This window comes from Fusarium sambucinum, chromosome I, assembly GCF_050947815.1.
Source record: "Fusarium sambucinum isolate potato_lamoka chromosome I, whole genome shotgun sequence".
Taxonomy (NCBI): domain Eukaryota; kingdom Fungi; phylum Ascomycota; class Sordariomycetes; order Hypocreales; family Nectriaceae; genus Fusarium; species Fusarium sambucinum.
The window spans coordinates 11,714,141-11,738,233 of record NC_139294.1 but is presented as its reverse complement, the minus strand read 5'-3'; the positions used below and the strand labels follow the sequence as shown (position 1 = coordinate 11,738,233).

Below are 24,093 nucleotides of genomic sequence, written 5' to 3'. Positions count from 1 at the left end.
GTGGTCCTGACCTGGGAAGTCTTACTTAAGCGGTACTTGTGTGCTTCTTTGTTTTATACTCCGTGCGATTCCCCAAGCTCCGGCCTTGGAAAGACCAAAGTCGAAGTGATTTGCTTGAGACCCAGATTCGCGTTCCAGGTTTCCCAAGGCAATTGCAAATGCATCGAGCTCGAATCCATCGCTCAGCTGGTGACGATGTATTTTATCAGAAAAACCCCGTCGAAGGAAAGCTCTGACTATAGTCATAATAACGACAGCAATGAGCTGACCCACTGATGCCGACCAATGCATTCCTCTCAAGCCAACAAACTGGACGAAAAAACCGGCGAGGCATATTACTGTAGCCACAACACATAGATTGATCGACGATTGAGCTTGTGCTTTCCGTAGCGTTTCACCTGGCTCCGATAGCTTGGTCTGATCGCTGTGATCAGGTTTGACCCCAACGATATTCTTTCTCTCGGATGTCGTTAAAATGCCTGGGGAGTTCTGGGGAAATAATGCAAACGAGTGGAAGACCTGGTCGCTTACAGTCTGTTTAGGCTGAAGCCAAATTAATCGCATCTGTCTGCCTTTGGCAGGTTTGTATTGTGTTTCTGTTGTGCTGTAATCAACGATATGCGCACAAAGGAGCATCCCCGTCACCAGAATGATCGTGCCTCCTGCAGCACAAGGGAAAGCATATTCGTCAATATCCCTATCGTCTTTCTTGAACTTTAAAGAATAGGTAATAAAGCCAAAATACACCAGCACACCTAATTGTAACACAATCCCAAAACAGGCGGTTAGGTATAACAGACCTTTATCTATCTTTTTATGGCGGTTTAGTGTGATATTTGGAGCTTCACTTCTGACGTTACGTAGTATGATAAACTCTGAACCGTTCGACGATGTTGACTCTCTTGAAGTTAGGTTTTGGCCTGCTGAATCTTGTTGACGTTGAGATGGAGTTTGTTCGGGTTTGCTTTGGGATTCCACGTCGGTAGTAGGATGGGCTGCTTCCCAGGCACCGGGCCAGAGAGAGTTGATATTTTCCTCGAAGTGACCGCGAGTTCTTTTGACTGCTTCTGGTTCATGCGAATCGGCGACATCTGCGACAAGTGTAAGCATCTGGCCAACTTCTGTGTTCGTGGAAATCAAAATACCTAATTTCTCAATCAAGTCAGTTCCTGCGTCTTCTAAACGCATAAGTCTTATTGGAGTCTCTTTGGTGATTTCTTGGTGCTCAGGCAAGAGACAGATAAACTCTTTGACTGGAGCTAAACCTTGACATCTTACTACGTCCAGACCGTTGTATAATTCACAGGTCTCTTGTGACGTAGAAGACATCAGTTCCATCTCAGCAGCCGAAAGATTCTCTCTTGATCTTCCTATCACGGCTTTGAGCCACGGTGGGCCACTGACTCTGATAGCGCTGACGATAGTAGTAATAATACCAATAGGAGCCACCGCTAATATGATGCAATCGGCCCAACCCATAGACTGACTGAGGAATTGCATAGTCACTCGCTCACCAAATAATGCCAACAACCTATTTCCAGTCAGTATAAGTTAGCCAGAGATGAAAAAGCTAGTGCACATACGGGGCCAAGTCTGAAAACAGGTTATTGCTGAAATCATCACCGGAGTCTGCTCTGCTACTTGTGGGGAGCAGCAAAAGCAAAACCAACGGATAGGGCATCTGATATGGCATGCTGGAAAGTGAGATGATGCGATCAGCTCGGATAACGGTCAGCGTTAACTGTGCCTTGATTTAACATGAAAAGATCAAATCCCCGAGGGGCGGGGGATGGGTTTAAGAACTGAGGAAAGATTGACATGGTTTAGCTCAGCCGCAGATACTGGGGGTAGTACAAAAGCAATATTTTCAATATTTCAACAAATCAAATAGGTTCTCTATTTTGAGGCCATCCATTTTACAATTGTAGCGAATCAGGTTCAGTTATACTTATGCATTAAATTCCAAGGCGCTACTGGCTGACCACAAGGCACTCTTAGGGTCTGATCGGCAAGCCCCAGTTGGAGACAGGATGTATTTTTCCCTTTTGAATAAATTATTAAAATATATGAAAAGAGATACTAGTACAGCCTGGTCGGCAGAAGGGCGAAACAAACTGCGCCAGACATACACCATCTTCTACTCAGTGCATCCAGGGCAGGTATAGCACGATGGATCATCCCAGGGCCAATTCATTGAAGCGTCTTTTGTTGTATCGAGGGGAATGGGGCCATCTGTCGTAGAGAGCTTGAAAGCAGAGAATCTGCAACGTCCGTCTTTGTAGGCTGAGCCTTTACAGTCTGTGATCGCTTCACAAATAGCGGCACAAGCCCCAGCCGAATCCTGACGAGGATATTGATCAATCCACTGATCCCCCGTCCAGTATCCACCAGCCATGTAAGCATTCAGTCCACAGACAATCCCCTGTGGAGCGTCTTTGCGAGTGCAAGCATCTCCTGGTGTGTAAGAACATCTCTCAGGTGGTGTATTCGGAACTGAAGCGGCAATGCAGTCTGGGCACTTGTAACAACGCTTGTCGACCCAGTATGAATGTTGCCAGCTGCCACCTGGGGTGTTGAAGATGGTAAAGTCAGATTCCTTGATCCTGTCATTTGTAAAGAGACACCGGTTTTCGAGTTGCCAGTAGCCTACTGACTGACAGTTCTCCATACCCTTACAGATAGCTATACACTGATAGGCATTATCTTGATGAGGATAGTCGGTACGGGATTCTGTCCATGTTGGGCCGTTGAAGTAAGCACCGTAAGAACATAGGGCGTCCTGGGGGTAATTGAACCTGTCAAACTCGCATTGTTCACCATGGGTGTACTTGCAAGCCTCAGTTGGTGTCTCAGACTGAGAAGTAGTGCTAGAAGTAGTAGTGAGGTCTTCCTTTCTCGTGGATAAAAGACTTGGTGTTGATGCCTCACTTGTTGTATCGGGTTGATGAAGCAAAGATGTGGGAGTTTGAGAGGGCGTGGAATGAATGGAGGTATCATCCGCAGTAGGAAGCCAAGACGAAGGAGTCCGCACGGGCGTCGAAGCTTCATTAGTTGTGTCTGGCCCAGGAATCCAAGATGATGGTGTTCGCAAAGGCGTTCCAGTGGATGTATCAGGTCCGGGCAACCAAGACTTCGTTCCAATAGGAGTTGGCGTGGAATGTTCTGAATCTTCACTACTTGTGTCCGGCTTGGGAAGCCAAGTGGATGAAGATCCAGGTGCTCCGGAAGATGTGGTCAAGGCTGTGGAAGTTGAGCTTATCTCGCTTGAAGGTTGAGGTTCAGGCGAGGAGGCGTCAAAGTCGAGCTTGAACTGATCGATGTTCTGTGGCGTCACTTGGTTGGACACAAACACCGAGTCAATATAGATCAGCGCCTGCCCATTGCCCGTACACGTCATAGAAATGCCGAAGTTTGCATTCCGAGAATCAGCAACAACTGATGTAAGGACCCTGTTCCACGAGATGCTTAGGCCAGTGCTGAACAGACCCATAGAGTAGAACTGTCTGTTACCGAGGGAGGCACTGATAGTGCACGTCTGGGCTCCTCCAACGGTAATGACGGCGTAGTAAAACTGGACGGTATAGAGGACAGTGTTACTTGGTTGCAGAGAATCGAGAAGCTGTGAGATGCCCGCGAATGAACCCAGGGCTCGTTTCTTGGGGTCTCCAACTGCTTTGAGGGAAGCGCAACCATTATCAGGGCTGCCGTCATCCTTGTAACATCCTCCTTGCTGATGATTGGCCTCGCCCTCAGCAATAAAGCCATCGATACCATTAGAAAATCTGCCGTTGGCCATTGCGTTGGTGATTATTATATCGTCGACAGAGGTAGTAGTGGTTGGCAAGTCAGTAGGTATAGTAGTTGGGACATCGGTTGCTTGGGAAGTAATGACCATCGCCGTCTCAGAAGATGATGGTAAAAGAGTGTGAGCACCGCCAATTTTACAAGGTCCAGCAACGGCACTGGCTGCAAGTGCAGCCAGCATGACAACGTTGCGGATCATGTTGCTTGTAACGACAGTGATTGATGATTAAAGAGTGTAAGTGTCCCAGCCCCGAGTACGGAAACAAGGTGAGAAATCCAGAGCATACAATCCGGAAAGTAGATGGATTAAATACACGATTGTGGCGGTATAGCTCATCTACTTCGTCAAGCATATTGGAGCTGACCTTTCCTTTTTGTTTGTTCTGGGCCATGATAGAATCTTTTAGTCAGGGGCGATGAAAAGACTATTGAAAAAATGACTCCTGTTACTGTTAACTATCGAAGTGGCTAAGCCTGACTAGGGGTTTTGCGCTCAGCCAAACTCAGCTGGGTGGATACGCTATCTGGCTGGCAAATTGGACTAGGCCAACTTGCTGACCCTTGTATTTCCTTTGAGCGAGTCGAGTCGACTATAGGGTAGCCTGACGACTTGCTTACTAACAAGTTTGCTGCCAGACCTGGAGCGATGAAGATAAGCAGCAAGTATCTTAGTTTTGCGTACGCTTGTCTTTCTCTTGTAAAAAGAGAATAGGCAAACTGAAAAAGAGGGAAAACGGTTTAAAAGTAAAAAATAAAAAGTACAAGAATTTGCAAGAAAATTTGATGGGTTTTGAAAATTTCCCTCTAACTTAGTGACACTGTTGTGTCTTGAGATTCATCGAGGGTTACGAGGCATCATCCGTTCAAAGCCAGCATTACAAAGCGTTGTTAACGCAGGATTTAACCGGTTGAGACTGGTTCTCTTCGAAGATAAGTGAAGGGATTATCAAAGCTTAATCTACAGCCTCAGTCATCTAGGTTCCTCACGAGACTTTTCATAGCTGGCATGATTTCTTTTTGCCTATGAATAGGAATACCTTTAACTACTGAATACTCCGTCTGCTTCCCCAAAAGAAGAACTGAACGAGCATCGCTCGAGGTCCCATTTCCATTCATGTTGCCATACCTGGATAATGAATGAACTTGTATCGGAAAAGGAACTTGGTGAGGACTGTTCTACACTAATTCATAGTGTACTTTCATCCGTTTTCTACGCAGAAGTTGAAAGCGCTCCCATCTTGACTGTTGAGCATGGCGCGTCATAAACCAAAGGCTTCACAAAGTCTACCCGAGCTTGGGAATTCTTACCCAGTTCAATTAGTGTCTCGCGATCTGGGTCGAATTCAGGCCACCCGAGCTTCGCGAGACCAGACCAAGGGTCATCGCTGAAAGAGAACCATGCGTGCTGCATTATCTTAGTTAGCTGTTCTTGGTCTGCAGATGGTGCAATCCCGCTGACATCGCGAGATGCGCCAAAGATCATATGCAGATCCACACCATGGTACGCGCCGCTCGAAGGGAACAGCCTTGTGTTGTTCCAGTCTGCCATGTAGCGGTATGCCCATGAAGGTACCTGGTGGGCCTTTCGTGCCTTGGCCTGGTAAGAAACAGGGCAAGTGAACGATTCGAGGAGGAATGATTTGACCTGGGCGTCGGTAGGTGTAACTCCATTTCCATATGCAGGAATACGGTAGTAACCATCCTCATTGTTGTTATGGCCAAACAAGATGGGAACCTTTGCAAAACTTCCAGCCTCGGTTAGACTGACATAATCCGAGAAGACAATCTCTCCATCGGGTTTAGGGTAAAATGGAGGGATAGATCGAAGAACACTGGAGCTGGAGGCAGGTTTTATAGCAGCAGCAGCTTTCTTGATATCCTCCCAGTGAACCTTACGCATGCAAGCCATCACGTCGCTGTTAGCGTCACAACCAACTCCAGATACAACCGTCTCCCAATTCTTCTCCTGAACCGCAGCAGAGTTGACGGGAAAGCTGAACGCGTTTCCAGACGGAGCAATTATGCCGTTCACAATTGGATCCTTCTTGTAGGCATAAGTCCAGTAGTCAACAGCCACGCCTCCGGATGATTGACCGGCGATGGTGATTTTTGAAGGGTTCCCACCGAATTTCGAAATGTTATCGCGAATCCACTCAACAGCAGCACGCTGGTCGCGCAGACCCAGGTTCTGAACACCATCTGATGCACCAGGGAATCCAAAGATATTAATGCGATAGTTGACAGTAATAACAATAATATCCTCAGCATCAGCAAAGTACTTGCCATTGTAGAAAGGACTGTTGGTATTTCCAATAGCAAATCCTTCATTGTCAGATTATCCGGCTTTGTATGAAAGATAATGAGTAACTTACGACCACCGTAGAAAAAGACCAACACAGATTTGTTAGCTTTTGCAGAATTGGGCGTAGCCTTTGACCAAATGTTGAGGGTGAGGCAATCTTCACTTTGCGGAGTCCCAGCAGCGCTAGCAAAGTAAGAAATGATCTGCTGGGCCTGGGGTGTCATATCAGGATAGTCGACCTTCTTGCTAGGCGACAGAGGGCAGTCGTAGCCAAACTTTGTCGCCTCAAAGGGGGTCTTCGAATACGACGTGATGCGCTGTGGAGGCGCGAACCTCAACTCGTTGATGGGAGGCTTGGCATAAGGAATGCCTAGATACTCGACGACGCACGATGAGTTGTCTACCGCATGTCCTGTAATAGGTCCATTGGATGTGTCGACGGTCATGTATCGGGAAGGATTGCACTTTGGTGCCGCAGCAGCAAGACTTGCCCAGAGGGCAAATACAGACGTCCAATTAGCCAAGTACATCTTACAGTCTGACCGTCATAGGGGTGATAGAAGCCGGTCAGTGTCTCACGTTGTTCTGAGGGATATCCCAATTTCATCCAGCCAACGAGCCTCGGACCGGAAAATAGCTGCGCGAAGTCCGAGTGCCTATTTAAAACCCACCTCGGATGTAACCTGATCAGGGTATCGGCGGCCGACCTTCCTAAACGAACAGGGTAGGTCATATATGCTAGACAATTGACGAGTTCATAGTAATATTTCTAATCAAAAGTCATTGGCTTTTCTTTCGTTCTCAAACGGGACAATTAGCCCAAGAGTGATCATTTCTTGACGTATCCTATTGTCAAGACTCATTGCCGAGTCCCTTGCGTCAAGCGAGTAGCAATTTTCCATTCCTCTACCCGGTAGAAACCCAAGTCCCACCATCCTTGATAATTGAGAGTCGCAATACTAATTGATTGTTGTTATTGCTGTCTCCTGCTTGCCAATGAGGATTTCATCATGATATCCTTACTAATATTACGTCAATTAGCTGTCCATATAATCTTCGCGTTCATTGCTTTGCTGTATGGGTTCTTACTTGACACGTGATATCTAACAGGCTTTCGACTTTGGCGAGCTTTAGCTACACATCATAGCGTCACCGAGATACTGCCAAGTTTTTATTGCCCCAGGATTAACTATTCGCCTCACCGCTATAGGATCTTTGGTAAGGGGCTTAGACTTGCATTTCCTAGTAAAGTACAGTCATAAATAAGAACATTGGTGTATAAATCTTGGCGGAGGTTTGTTTCGATTGGTACTATCGTATAACTATTGGATTTTGAAGTTCTTGTCTGGGAGGATTCCGTAGGATTTGAGTGGTAGCTGGCTTTGTGATTGGTCTGAATACGGTTGTTGTCAGCTGACCTTCCACATACACGTCCTTGGCTAAGTGTTACCTCAGATTTAGGATTATACATATGCAGAATCGATCCTCTGGGGGAATCCTTCATTCCTTCAAGGACGATCAGTGTGATCCGATGGGCTGTGTAAGGGTTAATTACGAAAGAGAATATTTACTAAGAACCTCTTATTATTATAAAATCCTCGATAGGAGTCTCAAATAACCAGTCTTTCTCTAACAACATCATCTCAACTATCTCAACTCCTTTTCCCATCCATTATCAATACCTAAACTATGAAGGTCGCAATCTTCCTCTCCGCTCTCTTCTCAGCCCAAGTCCTGGCAATTCCTGAGCCCGATAACACGGTTATCAAGGACGGTGAATTTACCTACACTGGTATCGATAAGGTATGAGCAACCCAACATCGATCGTATCATCCTGTTATTGATTCTTTCAAATAGGGACTTTTGGCTGCCCGAGGCCTCGAAGCGCGTTGCAATTGCTTCCCAGAATGTCGCAGGCCGGGCTCCAACTGCGCTCCAGGCAAATGTGAATGCTCTGGGGACTACGGCTGCTGGTCATGCGGTGGTGGTCGTATGCAATGCCAACCAGGACCTGGCTCGGGAGTCTGCTGGACTAAGTAGACATGGGTATTCTATTAGGAGCGTTAGAAACAAGGATTTCTTCTCCATTTTTAGACACGATAAATCAAAGATTAAAAATACAATCTGTTACAGCTCAAATAATTGTTCAAAAATGCCGGAGTCGCTACTTCCAGAGCTATTAACGGTATAGGTCTTCGCTCAAAGAAGCTTTATCGCTATATTCCCTTCGGGTCGGCTATCTAATTATATTGCCCGTCATTGTAGACAATGCGCATAACGTATTATCTTGAGAGGCTGTACTATGCGACTTGGTCATAACTAACTTTAACTGTCCATTGATCATATCCACCTCGCCTGAGCCCAATTTATAGTTGGATGATATGTAACGGAAATTAGAGCTTCTAAAAGTGTGTAGGCAAGTAGTTCGAGCATGAGAAGTGCCTGAGTCCGACAAACTCCCGGGTAACCAAGACAAATTTCAATAACCGACAGTCACCTCGCCTATAGTGATGATTTGTACTGCTATTCTTTTTGAATGGGGGCTTGCAGAGAGCTAACGTTAAAACCAGAACGCCTTATACTACCATGTAGCTACCTCACTGGGTATAAACACTTCTTGCCAGACCTTGTTTTATATCTGGATAGGGTAGCGAAGAACTCGGCCCGAACAAGCCTGCAGGGCGAGAGAACCCACTTTACGCTCAAACAAGAATAGTTTAGTTGCTACAGCTAGCGCCAGTAACTTATCCGTGCCGTTCTACAGTTTTGGCACTGTAACGATCTGCTTCTACTTCTACTTAAATTCGCGACAGCCGCATGGCGTTTCCCTCAATTTTCCATGCATACCGCCCCCCATCATTATGGCCGTAACCGACGACAAAGATCCTGTGTTCCAGAGACTTCCCAACGAACTGGCCAGTAGCATCTTCGACCTTCTTCCTAATCGCGACATTAAGAACCTACGTTTAACATGTCGCTATCTCAACCGACACGCGCCCTTACGGTTCGACCGCGTTTTTATTTCTGCAAATCCACTTAATATCAAAGTCTTCCTTGCAATCGCAAACCACGATACCTTCAGAAAGCAGGTCAAGGAACTCATCTGGGACGACGCTACTCTTCAATCTTCCAAAAGTAGTGGGCATGATTCGGATGACGACTATGAATCTGATGATGATGGTTCCGATGATAACGATTATCAAGGCAATTCAAGGTTCCAACAACTCTGCAGGGAAGCAATAGAAGACGTGGAGTCGCGACTGGTGGAGTCGCGGTTGTTGGATAAAGCCTATGGTCATGAACAGCAATTGTTGCTCGAAAATCTTATGCCATCACGCGAAGCTCTTTCGTACTATGAGCGAATTGTTGAAGAACAGGCTGCTATTCTGGAATCCCGAGCTGACGAAGAGGCCGTTCGATACGCTTTGCAGAAATCACGGTTCCCGCATCTCATAAAAGTCACTGTAACTCCCGCCGTACATGGTTTTCTTTTCTTCCCTCTATACGAAACTCCAATGATCCGCGCATTTCCACGTGGCTTTGTATATCCAATCCCCAGAGGCTGGACTTACGCTCTTGGTATCTATGTACCAGGTAGGGCTCAGCCTTGGGAAGGCGAAGAAAAGAAAAAATGGCGAGGGGTTCAGATTATGTCACGGCTACTTGCAGACCCGGATATCAAAATCCACGAGTTGTCGTTTGACAATTATCAGCTTCCCACTGGCATCAACCATTACGTCTTTGACCAGCCGAATGAAGAGTACGATAACCTCTGTCGGATATTAGAACAACCGGGGTTCAAACGAATTACGTTGTCAGTGCTTATGGGATGGCTATCAAACCAAGATGCCGAAGATTGGGACTTTTTGAAGAAAGGAAAAATCCGAAGTGCTCTGGCTAAGGCATATAACCTTGAAGAGGTAACCTTTCAGACTGACTATCCAGTCGACCAACATTGCTGGGATAGTCCAGCAGTGGATACTGTATCGCTCTTCGATATATTCCCCATTGATGAATGGTCCACTCGAAAAAGGAGTCTTAAACACTTTGGTCTTTCTGGAATGCAGGTGACCCAAGAGGAACTAATATCTGTCCTTCAGAAGCTGTCACCTACACTTCAATCCATTGAACTCAGCTTTCTTTCCATTATCGAGGGTACGGGTAGTCATGCTGGGATCCTCGCTGATATACGCAATAAGCTGGGATGGAGGCATCGCCCCGTCGATCAAAGGATTAGAGTCCGCATGCTCGTCAGGATGAACCAAGTCACTGGTCGTTACATATGCTTGGATAAGGAAGTCAATGACTATCTTTATAGAGATGGTCCCCCACCTTTTGGCGTTGATGAAAGCGGAGGATCATGGGCTAGGATTACATCTGGGGCTGGCACGGAATGTGATGAGTTTGACCCAAAATTTCTGTTACCATATAGATAATGACTTTCACAATTATTAAAATATTACAAAGGATACAAGAAAGTGTACAATAAAGATCTTGTAAATGGGATCGAAGAACACCCATTTCCTTACCAGGCCCTTACTTCAGTTTAATGTAAGTATTAACTATCGATTTATATTTGATCCCACTGATATTATCCCCAGGGAACGTGACCTGAAAAGTAATCCTAAGAGGAGCTGACACACATATAAGTTCCAAGCTCGAGGGCCGAACAATCCGACTTAACAGCTGGGTTCCACCTTTAAAATGTACTGAGCGTGATTTTGCCATCATTAGCGATGTCGTAGCAAGTGTCTCCTTTCTCGACCTTGTGGAACTTGGTACAAGACTCAGATACTCCAGTCAGGACTGGAGACGGTCGAGTGGCTGTTGTACCCGTCTTCCCTCTAATTTTGGCTCTTACACCTGTAGAATCACCGGACGCTGGCTGAGTGGAAGTTGCTGTAGAAAGACCAAAATCCCTTCCGCCCGGGTATGTTGATCTGCAGTAGTTTGTTCCGACCACTAGTTAACCCGCTGCAATCCTTGCGCGCACTAGGATTCATCTCATAGAACTCACCAAACTGTAGGATTTGTAGAACTGAAGAAAAAGATGTATCGCCATGTTGGGTCATAATTGGATATAATGTTGAGAGGTTTTTGTAGTACTAAAAGTCAACCAGCTTTACTGGCTGGGAGGACTTTATTTTTTGTATCTACTGTACTGTTTGGCACTGATTTTAGGCAGCTGTGGGTTTGTTTTAGGGCTCATACAACCGTCCAGGCTGATCATATAGGGCTTATGATCACTAAGAGGATTCGCAATACACATTGTCTACTGGTATCCACTACGTGTACTTGGTGTTGAGCAGAACCAACACCAACATGCGGGTCAGGCCCGATAGTAATTATTCGGTGGTATGCAAAGGAAATCAGGACAAGTAGTGCATGACAAGTAATTCCTAGTCTGCCAGTTGACTAAGGCAAAACTAAATAATTAATAGTCACCTCGTCTATCGTGATGATCTTTGCTGCTGATCTCTTCGGATGCCCGAGCGCTGGTGGGGTTCTATGACGTGGCGGCTGGTTGACTACGCGAATGTCTCATATTCGACATTTTAGCTCCAACCTACTAGCGTTTTGGCGTCCGATAGATAGGCTGACAGGTTCCCTTGAATAAGAGGCTGGCCGAACAATCCTCATCTTTCAGCGATAATTGGGATAACCATACGTCATTGTACAGAGATCTGTACGCCACCGTATCATTAGGCGAGACAAGAGTGGAACATAGACTCGTGGTTACATGTAATTCGTATCTCAGCAACTATAAAAGTATGAAATGATCCTGCTTCTGTTATAAACTAAGGTTATATCTAAATATTTTGCATTTTTCATCAGCTCCTACCACTACAAAGTTCAAGATGGATTGGCAAGGTATATCCACTCGGTCAACTCACGTATACATCATATAACTGACTGTTTTACAGCCCTTGTCGACTAACAATTGATCGGTTCTGGAAAAGTTAGCCAGGCTGCAATAATTAGTCCCGATGGTGTTTATACCAGCAGCTCAGATTTTCAGGTGGGAATCAAAGTCTGATAATATAACCTGGGTGACTCTCCAAGCTAAATATAGATTATAGTTATCCTCCGAGGAGCAAAATGCACTCAAAAGAGGATTCGCAGATCCAAGTTGGGTACAAGCAAACGGCCTGAGAATTAATGGGGAGAAATACTTCAGTATGCAAGCTAACCCCGGGGTAATAATTCTCAAAAAGGTACACATTGACAAACTCGATCCTGAAACTCACTTCCATCTGAACCGTTGATTAACTTTCGGAATACAGCAAGCCGACGGCGCTATTCTTGTGAAAGCTGTTGAGGTGGTGCTGGTGGCCGTGTATCAGGCACCTATACAACAGCCGGAGACAAGTATAATCGTTGAAAATCTTGGACAATATTTGAAAAGTCAAGGGTACTGAGTTGAGTACATGTTAGAAGAACTTCATAGAGTATGATCCTGGCATGAGGCTCAATCATTTTACATCTCGCTGGCATGTAACCTACAAGAGAGAAAATTGGGATCATGAGTACAATTATGTGTATATCAACCTCTCTGTTTCTTGAAATTAATGCAATTGAAATTATTTCTAGCTTAGGACAGAATATGCCGAGTGTAGTCATGTCTTGAACATTATCGTTGTTTATAAGCTACCCTTAGGAACCTTTCTCAAATATTATAAACCTCTTGTGCTTGTCCGATAATCAAGCTGCAAACCCATCGCCATTCCTCGTGCCATATGAACAAGCATATGACAATGTAACGCCCAGATCCCCGGATTATCAGCCACAAACGCCATCACCACATGGCCTCTTCTCGGCACAGTAACCGTATCCTTACGCAACGGAAATTCCAAATCCAGCCCATTTGGCGGCTCTTCGCCTGAGTATGGATTGTAAGATCCCCAACTCCCACCGCCCTTATCTCTGTATGTGGAGAGAACGTAGAAAGAATGTCCATGCAAATGGAAAGGATGCGCGCCGTCATCCAAGTTGTTGATGATGATATCAACTCGCGTAGGCTTCCCTGACGTCATCTCTATGAATGGAATGAGCTGGTTTTCATCCCAATCAGAGCGGTTCTGAGATATAAGAGGTAGATCCTGTGGTTTCCAAGAAGTATGATTGATGAATCCAACAGGCTCATAGTCCATATGTGCGAGCTTTTCGACTTTGGCATAAAGAAGGATGGTCTGATCGGCAACTGAGGGAAGATCTACCATCTTTGTGGCAGCCTTAAGATTTCGCGGGTCAAGGATCTGGGTTTCGTTCGGCTCTAGATCCTTGCGACTTGGTATCTTGTTACCATGATCAAAGATGGGAAAGTCTTGTACTGGGTTCAATGCTTCGTTGGGATAGCCAAAATTCCTAGCAAAGTTCGCCAATTAGTATGTAGGTTTTCTATCTTCAAAATGCAAACTGTCACTTACTCGTCATCCATGTATATCGTGAGCCAACTGTTTTGGGGAAGATCGTCCTTCCACTCGACGTCGATATCCACTCTCTCGCCAGGATAAAGGATACCGACGGCTTCGGTTGCCTCCGAATGGACATCAAACCCTCCATCCACCCGAATAGGCCTCATCATCGCTCCACGTATTCTCATAGTAAAGCCAGCGATTGAACCTGTATTAACAACTCGTATTCTTACCCTCTTGTCATTCTTCTGTCTAAATAGAGGCTTCAGCTCATCAATTCCGACTTGAGAACAAACAATTGGTCTTGCGGGAACAGCCATAGAGCATTCAAACCGCCCTTGGCCGTTGACTAGCAGCGAATCTGGAACAGGCTCGTTCCCTCGACTACTTGCATCTGCAAACCAGCTCAACACTTCGGTTTGATTCCGATGAAACCAATCGCTGATCATGATCAAATAGTCTTCTAGTGGCTGGTTAATCTCATCTGGAGAGTGAACCACTAACCCTCCCCAGAGACCATCTGCGCGTTGAACATCGGAGTGACTGTGCCACCAAAAGGTACCATATTCATCATCGCCGATAGTAAAGTTGTAGGTGAAGTTTTCACCGGGTGGAATGGGGGATTGTGTAAAGCCTACAGCGCCGTCCATGTCATTCTGATCTTTCATACGCAGACCATGCAAATGTATTGAAAGACCTTCCTGCGAGAGGCCATTGTGGACATGTACCACGACTCTGTCGCTAGACCTAACCTCGATGATTGGCCCAGGAAATTGACCTGTTTATGCTGATTAGATGAGAGCCACCCTTCTCGTTGTGTGACATTTACCATTGATGAGATATACACGTTTCTCAACACCATCTGGTGATCTGATCCCAGCAGTAATGTTCCAGCTGTAGACAAGTGTTTTTGGCGGGCGAGATGTATGTTCTTGTGCATGAAGTCGATAACCGAGAGGGGTATCTTGACCTGTTTCGGAGACTTGTTCTTGTGCACCATAAATGGTTACCCCAAATATGGACAGTAGTAAGACCATGATAAGAGCCACTACCCTTCGCACGGCGCATGATCGCTTGAACCGATGCGAAAATGAGGCGGTGTATGCCGAGGATAAAGCTCTACGATCTCGTGCACTGGTATCCTCGCTGCGGAGTTCATGTTCGTCGAGTAAAGCGTGCGCTTCTTCATCGTGGGCCACCATACTGCAATGATTGAACCTAAAGCATTGTTTTGCAAGAGAAAGCTGTTCTACAAACCTGAGAGAATGAAAATTTACAGTAATATTTCCGTGCCGTACACCCGGCTTGATATGGTATTTCCGACGCTTGTGATTGATTGTGTTGCAGAGATATAGTGGTGCATGCCTAAAGATATATGGTAGATCGCCCACGAGATCAATCCCCGCACGCCTATTGGCTACTAAACAAACAGATATGACTTGCGATAACAAAAGTCCTTAGCTTTGGAGAAGATCTTCATCGACGTGATGCTTTGCATAGTCCATGATCCAATTTCTTGCTAATCACACAGACATGATTTGAAACGTGTGAATTATTCTCTGTTGATCATCACCTCACAATTAACAGTCAACATCTTTCCTGCTACCTACTCCACTACGACAGGGCATCTCAACAATTCTTTTCAATAATAAAAGAGATATATAGTCAATATGCGGCAATTTATTGAGTCTTGCCTTCTTTGGCTCTACCAATATTTCACTGACTGGCCTTGTTCTATCACCATGTTATTCTCACGGGCTTTAGGTCTTGCCGTTGCGGCTTTCCTTGCAGCCATAAATCCAGCCCAGACAGAGAGCCTGGCTGATATTGACCATGTCATTTTATTCATGCAAGGTATGATAGTCAGTCATACCTCTCTATCGTACCCTCTAATAAAGTCTTAGAGAACCGTGCTTTCGATCACTACTTTGGCACTATGGCCGGAGTTCGAGGCTTTGCGGATCCAAATGTCCAAGTCAACGATGGAGTTCCTGTCTGGAAGCAGAAAATCACTGCAAAACAGAGTGGGGATACCGATTACATCACTCCTTGGTATCTTAATTACCTCGGAGGGACGTGGCCCGAAGCCACCCAGTGCATGAGTGCTGGGTCCAACGGCTGGGATGCCAATCAAGCTGCTTTGAACCATGGCGCCAATGACCATTGGGCCATGAACAACACCCCATATAGCATCGGTTACTATAGGCGACAAGATCTTCCTGTCCATTTTGCCTTGGCTGAGGAATGGACTGTTGGCGACATGTATCAAGAGTCTGTCATCGCTTCAACCAACCCAAACAGAGTCATGTGGATCAGCGGATCCATCAATGTCCCAGGTTCCCCACAGACCAAAGACGAAGGTGGTTATCCCTACATCGACAACAACGAGACACCTGGTTGTGATAAAAACGGAATCAACTGCTATCCTCTCAAGTGGACCACAGCTGCCGAGAAGTACGAGGCTGCTGGCGTGTCATGGAGTGTGTTTCAAGACGCCGATAACTTTGACGATAATCCTTATGCATGGTTTGAGCAATTTCAAGATTCTAAGAAAGGCTCCAAGCTGAATGAGAAAGGAATGAAGGGACAATCTTTGGATACCTTCTTCGCTCAAGCTGCCAGCGGAACACTTCCCGAAGTCTCATACATCGTCGGACCCATGCAACTATCCGAACACCCTCCTTACTCGCCAAATGATGGTTCATGGCTACAAAAGAAAGTTGCGGAAGCTGTCATCAACTCTCCCAAGTACTCCAAATCTGCACTTATCATATCTTACGATGAGACAGGCGGATGGGCAGACCACGTCACCCCTTATCATGCCCCTGATGGAACAGCTGGTGAATGGATCGATGATCCGTATGGTGAAGTCGGTCGCACGCCTACTGGCCCAGGCTTTCGCGTGCCATTCTATATCATCTCTCCATTCACTCGCAAGGGAGGCGTTTACACTGAGCACTGTGATCACACGTCCCAAATGGCCTTTATCGAAAAATGGCAGGCTGCAAAGGGTCGTGACGTCAAGTCAGATGAGGTAGTTCCCTGGCGTCGTGAGAACATGGCCGACCTAGTCAATGCTTTCGACTTCAAAAACCCTGACTACTCCATTCCAAATCTGCCTGATGCTCCTCAGCCTCACACCAATAGTAAGGGCGAATACGACGGATCGTCGCATTGTTCTTCGCAATACGGAAACGGTAGACCAGCTGTGCCTTACACCGGTGAGGGAGCTACCAATGACACTGCAACTCTTGCAGAGAAGGGCTTCAAACCTGTCCGTGGATTATTAACCGAGGGGCGCACTTTGGTCTTTGAAGCTTCAAGCCAGGCTTTGAGTGTCGTGTCCAACGGCCAAGTTGCACTGGCCAAAGCCACAAAAATACATGACAACGTTCAGCAAGGCTGGGTTCTTCATGCGGTGGATATTGGTGGAAACGAGTTTACTATTAGTTCTGCTCAGAATAGCTTGTATATCTGCCCCGGCTTGGAACTTTGCAAAGACCCTAGCTCAGCTATTGTCTTTGATGTCGACTTCCAACCAAGCAAGGGACACTCGTTGAAGGATACGGAGTCTGGGCAGTATCTTGCCCGCAGTGCAAAGAAGCAACTGCGCTGGCAGAAGACGGAAAGCTTTTGGAAAACATTTAGTGTCACTTACTGAACTTCAAACATCGGATATAAATCTTTTATTACACTACCTGACTCACATGTCAATAAGTTTAGACTTTAACCGAATCACATTCCATATAAAGATTGGTCTTGGATCACAAATATGATAGTAGGAAATCTATCTCGTCTAAAATAGCCAAACCCAACCGTAGTACCGCAGTATGAGTCTGGTCCACCTGCCTTAAACTTATACTCTCAGTTCTACTCTGCAAAAGGACTTTTCTACTGATAACAGTCTTCGGAGAAGTTCGTCTTGATTAAATACTAGAATAGGTTTGACCGCTTCTGCCTGCTTTTGTATCTATTCACAGCACCTCAAGCGAGCAACATAATATTTCTTGATCAGTGCCATAATGCAACTTGTACCCTCTCCATAGTTGCGCTCTTGAGAATCCCTTCCTTTTAGTACAGGAGACATTGTGTGTAACTTCTGTTCAAGTATCCCTCTCACTGTTTCTCAGTATAGACAGTGGTAGCAAGGTACTCAAAGTGAATATTCAACCCCGTCTCACCAAAGCACCCCAGATAAAAGCCACTCTCGTCGACCGCCTGGTCACCGCTAGGGGCAAGATGATAAATCCAAAAGTTCTTGAAGCCCACCTTTGGATCAATAAAGATTGGCGTGATCTGTAAATGGGGGACGCTGCTGAACTTTGTTTCGAAAGTGAAGCGCGTTGGTCGGCCATCGGCGTATCTCGTGATAACTCCTTTTCCGGCCTCGATTTCACTGGGGTGGCCGTGCTTGACGCTCCGGAGTTGGCCTAGTTTAAGAAGTAAGTATCTGGGACTACATGGTGGGATGTACTGCTTCCCGTACCTTGGGCGCTCATGATGTCTGCCGTTTGAATGTTCAGCTTCTCTTGGAGTAAAGGATGTGTAATGAACTTAGAGGATATGGGTGGTTCAAGAGTTGTATATTTTCCAGGCCAGACTTTGGATGTTACGGGTTCGTCTAGCCTTTCCAAGGTTCGTTCACGCTGTAACACCTGTTGTCTCTACTGAAAGAGTCATGACATCATGTCGCAATACCGCAATACTATCACATTGTCTCATGTGGCAGTCAAACCCTGCCGATGCCAGCAATGTCTCGGTGAGAAGCTGCCACAAGGCGGAAACCCTCAGGGTAGTGAAAATACTTCACAAACAGACGTTCATGTCATCCATTCCAGCTAGAGGAATGGAGGTCTAAGTGACACTGGAATGATGATCAAACAGTAAGGCGGCACTTTGAACAATCATCGAGGGCCATGTGAGGGCAGAAATGCAACTTACGAGACGCTCCTTGAGACCGCGCGAAGTTCGGAGATCGGGTAAAAATTCTTCGGTGTCAGCTCAACGAGAGGGGAACAAGGCTTGTGGCGTACCGATACACGGCACGATGAGACACGGCCTGGATCTTGATCCTTATCCCTGGCTTTTATCACTCCGATGACCTATCATTTTCTCAGCCAAACCTCCTTTCCACTTCTCACCCGTCTCAGATGGATTGCAAATTGAAAGATTTCTGCTGCATTGCATCGCAAGGCTCACCGCCATCTGAGCTTCTGCGTTCACATTTTGCTCATATCTCAGGTGGTTGAGTATCCATGTCTCACTGCCCCTCTTGACTACCATTATGCATAACGCTAAATGTAGTAGGAGGTCTTTCAGCTGTCGGGCCTCAAACATTGCAACATTTTACGCCAGGGATCGTCCGTAGAACTTACTGCAATGGAACCTCTGGTGACCGAGACGGTAGCAACGCAAGTCCGAAGTGATGCCTAGTCAGACACATTGGAATCTGCGTACTCGAACAACAGCCACTATCGCGCGTCCTTTTCTTTCACATGTCTTGTGCCTGCGTCTCCCTGCTATGAGGTGGATCGAATACATGCAAATGAATGTTGACAATGGCGCAAATATTGGCCTTTCGGCTTTTATTCCCATGTCTCTGCTGCAGTGCGCTTCTATCGTTCTATTCGTGGTGGTAGCCTGGGAAACTTTGCTGTCATTACTCACTTCATCTCGGCATTCAACTCCAAGAGCTTGTCGACGTTCTTAGCACGGACTTTTGTATTACTAAGTTGTTTCCTGCTCTCAGAAATGATGAAGAGCGAAGAAAACTTCGAAAGGGAATCTCTGATCCACCTCAGTCCGTTCAAGATCTTTTAGAGGGTAAACAACCGCCTTCTATCGTCCTTTACTAACAATGGTGTCCCACTGGCGATCGACAAGAATATGATAAGAGCGTCAATGCGTGGGTTAAGCAATTTCGAGAACTGTACTGTTTGTTACTTGGTCGCATTTGACTTTATGAAATAAGTATTTGGTATATAACTTATCTAGATACATATATGTACAAACGTAAATCAAATATATATAAGAACTTAATATAACAACGACTGTAGCCGATGTTACCGTTAGGCCAAGCCTAGCCCCGGAAGATCCACTTGCTAGAAAGTGGTGACCTGTCCGTCTCCTGTCCCATTGTTACTAAACCACGTTTCTCTTAGTATACAACGGGCCAGCCATTGTCATAGCGAATGAGATTAAGGCCGAGCTGGGCAGTACCCTGGGCATTGTAATAATGATAGACAAGCACGTCAGCATCATTATCCTTGAAAACAGCTGGGTGACCTGGGCCGTGAATGTTGCCATGGCTAGCGAGAAGCTGGGTGCCGCCGCCTTGCATCAGTTGCTTGCCACTCTTATCAACGTAAGGTCCAGTAACCTTGGTAGCGCGGCCGACCATGGTGCGGTAAGTGCTCTGGACTCCCTTGCAGCAGCTATCAAAAGCCGACCAGAGATAGTAGTAGTTGCCATGCTTAGTGATATAAGGTGCCTCAAGAGCTCCACCGTTGTTGGGGCGAGCGGCAATGGACAGGATGTTGTTCTTGTTGATAGGCTTGCCAGTGGAAGGGCTCAACTCAACAAGCTTGAGGCCGGACCAAAAGGAGCCAAATGACAGCCACCACTTGCCGTCGGAATCAACGAAGAGGTTAGGGTCGATAGCATTGTAGTTGCTCTTATCGTTAGACTCGACGACGAGTCCGTCATTGGTCCATGAGCCGGATGCACCGGTCTTGGACCTAGCAAGGAAGATAGCTGACTTGGATGTACCGAAGCTGGAAGCTGAGTAGTACATAAAGTATTGACCGTTGTGATAGGACAGGTCAGGTGCCCACAGGTTCTTGTCGTTCTTCGTATAGGTAAGAGTCCAAGCAGCGCCGTTGGGGAACGCAGCACCGACGTCCTTCCAAGTAGTACGGTCGGTAGATGTCTTCAGACCAATGCCGTTGGCTGTGAAAGCAGCAAGGTAGGTACCGTCAGGTTTCTTGACGATGGTAGGGTCGTGGATGAAGGTATCACCCTTGACAGGGCCGGGATTGACATCTCTTCGGACGAGTTCAGATGCTAGGGTACCAATGGCAAAGAAGCTGCCAATGGCGAGGCTTCGTAGGGAAACCATGGTGTCGTTTTCGATTTGAGTTTTGGCTAGGTGAAAAGTTGCCGATGGTGAGAACTGATTGATAAAAGGTTATGTGGCGTATGCATCGCCTTTTGTAGGATCACCGCCCTGGTGGGTTCCGATTGTCGCGGCCCTGCGTTTTCAGCGTAAGACAATCATCCCATGGTAAAACAAGGCTTACAATGCCCCTTGCGATGTGCTTTTATTCTAGATGAAACGTCCATTGCAATACCGCATTGACTCTTGAGCTTCCATTAAAAGCCCACCTATCATAGGCCGGCGGCTAGTCTGAATTCGGTATTTCCAGGGGCAGGCTTATTTCGGTTACTGATCCTAGAACGTGTCGGCGATTCGTAGACTTGCCGAATGCCGCCTAGGCATTAACACTGGACCATTCTTACCATTGTATCGGATATAGCATTCCTAATATCGTATGGCTTGTGCTATAAATGACCCACAAAGACCTAAACGCTCCTATCATATGGATACAGTTTCGCGTAAACTTTCCTTTACATTCTCGAACAATTGCAAGATCTAGTAAAGTCGTTCGTTCCCAATGACCCTCAGGAGATTTGAATAGAAACCCTCAAAGTCTAGTTATGCATGAGTAGGCCATATCTATATTTATCTACTAAACTCCTACTCACCAAATTTCATCCAGACTTTTGTCAGTCTTGCGAATAACCGTTGTGACTTTCTTATCGAATTCAACGAACACGTATGTTCCCACCAGCAGATAACAATCACCTCTCAATCACGCTGGTCGGTGAAGTCCGTGAAGTAAACAGACCATGTCATACGCAATTGAGTGTAAAGAGAAGAGGCCGACATAGCCGCTAGACGAGAAGTTATTGCCAGTGGGTCACCGCTTTTATCAAACGCTCTACTTCGTATACCAACTTGAAGTAGTATTCTGACTTTCAACATCATTCTCGCTCTCTACTTCTGCCATAGTATGAGGTTGACCTGATATAAATTGTATACGCATGCGAAAACTACGATTAATGCGTAAAATGAAAACCCTTTAGGTTGGCTCAATGGAAAATATTGAAATTTAATTCCTGCCAACTTTTACCCTACTGCTTTCACCCAGAAACTTATTTTATTGCTTCACATCTATAACTCAAAGGTAATAATAGATTTTAGCAATAAGCTTACTTACTGAGGTTTTCCCACACATGCAGGTTAGGTGAGGGGTTGGAGACTGTCAATCTGAAATTCTCGGCATAGGGTAATGTGCAACCCCGATTTGAGGATTGTCTCGTTAATCGACCAAACAGAATGCAAGGACAGGTTCCTCCACTTGGAAAGGCCCGCCATCCTTCAACTTATCACAAACACCCGCTCTATCTTACAACACCTCCTGACACAACAAACTACTTATCTTCAATCATTACAATGGCAACTGCATTACGTCGTCATCGGAGAGCAACTACCAAGACGTTTCCACTGGCACCATCTGAGTAGGAAATCTTCCATTCTCACCCATTTATCCACCAGTCCTCCGCTTCCCCTACAGTAAACAACTGACTTTTAGTAACGCATCCATAAACAAGAGGCGTATACATTGATCTACGTAAATTATGCGCGTTGACATTGGATAATGGTTTAAACGGTCTGCTTGTCCGATACCTAAAGCCTGATTCAATAGTTAAAATAGTAATTCCACCAGTAAATCAGAAAGAGAAAGAAGGCAATATGCACCAACCCTGTTCAACCCCGCAACGGCCAATACTCCCGGCGGGCCGGAAGGCCGATAATCATCTCAACTTCCCAGTACAGTAGCCTAAACCATCACGGATGTAACCTTGCCGCAGAGGTTTGAGAAGGTCTCTTGACGTCAAAAAAATCAGGTCATGAATGGAAGAATAGTATAAATATAGCTATTGTTTGGTAAAAATTCATGCGTGTGCATCCAGCCTCAATTAGTAAAGTTCACACTCCGGTTGTTACAATGAGACCAAATATCCCTTTACTTCTTTCGCTTGCAGCATCCCTGCACGGCACTGAAGCTCACCCTGGAGCTAAAAAAGGTTTCGTTACCGTCAAGGGTGAAAAATTTCAACTTGATGGCAAAGACTTTTACTTTGCAGGCTCCAATGCCTACTACCTCCCATTCCAGCCGGTTAGTCAATTACGGCATACCGCCCATAATCATCGATATACTGACAAACACTATACAGAGTCAGAAAGATGTCGAACGTGGACTTGGTGCTGCTAAAAAAGCAGGTCTGAATGTCATGCGCACCTGGGGCTTCAACGATAAAAACGCAACAACCGACCCCAATGGTTTTCCCAAATACGGAGGCGAAGGTGCCGGAGAGACAAATATTGTTCTCCAGACATGGAAGAATGGCAAGGCCAAGATCGACCTAAAGGGCTTTGACAAGGTCGTCAAGGGTGCTGAGAAGACAGACATGAAGCTTATCGTCGCTCTCACTAACAATTGGGCCGACTATGGAGGTATGGATGTATATACAGTGAACCTCGGAGGAAAGTATCATGATGACGTGAGTAAGCCCTTACATCTTCTGGAAGATACATGCTGACATTCATATAGTTCTACAGTGATAAGAAGATCAAGAAGGCTTTCAAGAAGTACATCAAGGCCATGGTCCAGCGATACAAGAATTCACCCGCAATCATGGCCTGGGAGCTTGCCAATGAACCTCGCTGTGGCGCCGATGGTAACCGTAACCTTCCACGAAGCGACCACTGTACCGTTGAGACTATTACAGAATGGATTGAGGAAATGACAGCCTATATTAAAAAGCTTGACCCCAGTCATCTCGTTACATGGGGAGGAGAGGGAGGCTTTAACCGCGACTCGGAGGATTGGGCTTACAACGGCGCTGATGGAGGTGACTTTGACCACGAACTTACTCTACCTAACGTCGATTTTGGTACCTTTCATTCTTACCCTGAAGCATGGAGTAAGACTATTCCTTGGGTCAGCCAGTGGATTCGAGATCATGCCAAGGCTGCACGTAAGGTTGGCAAGCCTGTGATCCACGAAGAGTACGGCTGGCTCACTCCCGAAGAGAGATTGAAGCAGTACAACACAACCAGGCCTGAGACTAGAGTACAGGTTCTTGGAACATGGCAGAAGATTCAAGTGCAGGAAAAGATGCCTGATATGTACTGGCAGTTCGGATACTCAGGTTTCTCGTATGGAAGGAACCATGATGATGGAAACACTATTTACCTGGATGAACCGGAGGCTAAGGTACTGGTTTACAAGCATGCGAAGGAGATGAATGCCCTAAACAAACGATAGGGCTAGGTGCCTGGTAGTTTACATCATATATCAACTTTTCAATAGTGTAAAGATATATCGTTTAAAAATACAAAGGAAAAAGGCGATGCCTAAAGATTCATGTTCAGGAAAATAATAAATTAATGGAATAAGGTCTATGTAAAGAAGCAAAGTGTACCAAGATTTCTTTGGCAATAAA

The 24,093-nt window shown here is 45.9% G+C and overlaps 10 protein-coding genes across 10 annotated transcripts; 4 read left to right on the top strand and 6 right to left on the bottom strand.

Moving 5' to 3' along the window:
- Positions 1-21: 21 nt before the first annotated feature.
- Positions 22-1,693, bottom strand: FSST1_006536 (uncharacterized protein; the record flags this gene model as incomplete). The annotated part of the gene is made up of 4 exons (XM_083232915.1): positions 22-755; positions 801-1,091; positions 1,146-1,531; positions 1,584-1,693. 4 exons carry the CDS (start codon positions 1,691-1,693, stop codon positions 22-24), a joined length of 1,521 nt encoding a protein of 506 aa, XP_083089966.1.
- Positions 1,694-2,137: 444 nt separating this feature from the next.
- On the bottom strand, positions 2,138-4,003 carry FSST1_006535 (uncharacterized protein; the record flags this gene model as incomplete). Its single annotated transcript, XM_083232914.1, has 1 exon — positions 2,138-4,003. One exon carries the CDS (start codon positions 4,001-4,003, stop codon positions 2,138-2,140), a length of 1,866 nt encoding a protein of 621 aa, XP_083089965.1.
- A 1,011-nt stretch (positions 4,004-5,014) lies between these two features.
- On the bottom strand, positions 5,015-6,636 carry FSST1_006534 (Alpha/Beta hydrolase protein; the record flags this gene model as incomplete). Its single annotated transcript, XM_083232912.1, has 2 exons — positions 5,015-6,126; positions 6,177-6,636. The coding sequence occupies 2 exons, from the start codon at positions 6,634-6,636 to the stop codon at positions 5,015-5,017; spliced, it is 1,572 nt and encodes a 523-aa protein (XP_083089964.1).
- A 1,159-nt stretch (positions 6,637-7,795) lies between these two features.
- Positions 7,796-8,146, top strand: FSST1_006533 (uncharacterized protein; the record flags this gene model as incomplete). Its single annotated transcript, XM_083232911.1, has 2 exons — positions 7,796-7,909; positions 7,964-8,146. The coding sequence occupies 2 exons, from the start codon at positions 7,796-7,798 to the stop codon at positions 8,144-8,146; spliced, it is 297 nt and encodes a 98-aa protein (XP_083089963.1).
- Positions 8,147-8,967: 821 nt separating this feature from the next.
- FSST1_006532 (F-box protein) lies at positions 8,968-10,542 on the top strand (the record flags this gene model as incomplete). The annotated part of the gene is made up of 1 exon (XM_083232910.1): positions 8,968-10,542. One exon carries the CDS (start codon positions 8,968-8,970, stop codon positions 10,540-10,542), a length of 1,575 nt encoding a protein of 524 aa, XP_083089962.1.
- A 2,238-nt stretch (positions 10,543-12,780) lies between these two features.
- On the bottom strand, positions 12,781-14,723 carry FSST1_006531 (uncharacterized protein; the record flags this gene model as incomplete). The annotated part of the gene is made up of 3 exons (XM_083232909.1): positions 12,781-13,471; positions 13,534-14,299; positions 14,351-14,723. 3 exons carry the CDS (start codon positions 14,721-14,723, stop codon positions 12,781-12,783), a joined length of 1,830 nt encoding a protein of 609 aa, XP_083089961.1.
- A 468-nt stretch (positions 14,724-15,191) lies between these two features.
- Positions 15,192-17,182, top strand: FSST1_006530 (phosphoesterase family-domain-containing protein; the record flags this gene model as incomplete). The annotated part of the gene is made up of 2 exons (XM_083232908.1): positions 15,192-15,375; positions 15,426-17,182. The coding sequence occupies 2 exons, from the start codon at positions 15,192-15,194 to the stop codon at positions 17,180-17,182; spliced, it is 1,941 nt and encodes a 646-aa protein (XP_083089960.1).
- A 455-nt stretch (positions 17,183-17,637) lies between these two features.
- Positions 17,638-18,020, bottom strand: FSST1_006529 (uncharacterized protein; the record flags this gene model as incomplete). Its single annotated transcript, XM_083232907.1, has 2 exons — positions 17,638-17,951; positions 18,008-18,020. The coding sequence occupies 2 exons, from the start codon at positions 18,018-18,020 to the stop codon at positions 17,638-17,640; spliced, it is 327 nt and encodes a 108-aa protein (XP_083089959.1).
- A 1,658-nt stretch (positions 18,021-19,678) lies between these two features.
- Positions 19,679-20,638, bottom strand: FSST1_006528 (putative Arabinan endo-1,5-alpha-L-arabinosidase; the record flags this gene model as incomplete). The annotated part of the gene is made up of 1 exon (XM_083232906.1): positions 19,679-20,638. One exon carries the CDS (start codon positions 20,636-20,638, stop codon positions 19,679-19,681), a length of 960 nt encoding a protein of 319 aa, XP_083089958.1.
- Positions 20,639-22,592: 1,954 nt separating this feature from the next.
- On the top strand, positions 22,593-23,915 carry FSST1_006527 (glycoside hydrolase 5 family protein; the record flags this gene model as incomplete). The annotated part of the gene is made up of 3 exons (XM_083232905.1): positions 22,593-22,763; positions 22,822-23,148; positions 23,199-23,915. 3 exons carry the CDS (start codon positions 22,593-22,595, stop codon positions 23,913-23,915), a joined length of 1,215 nt encoding a protein of 404 aa, XP_083089957.1.
- Between the last annotated feature and the right edge of the window lie 178 nt (positions 23,916-24,093).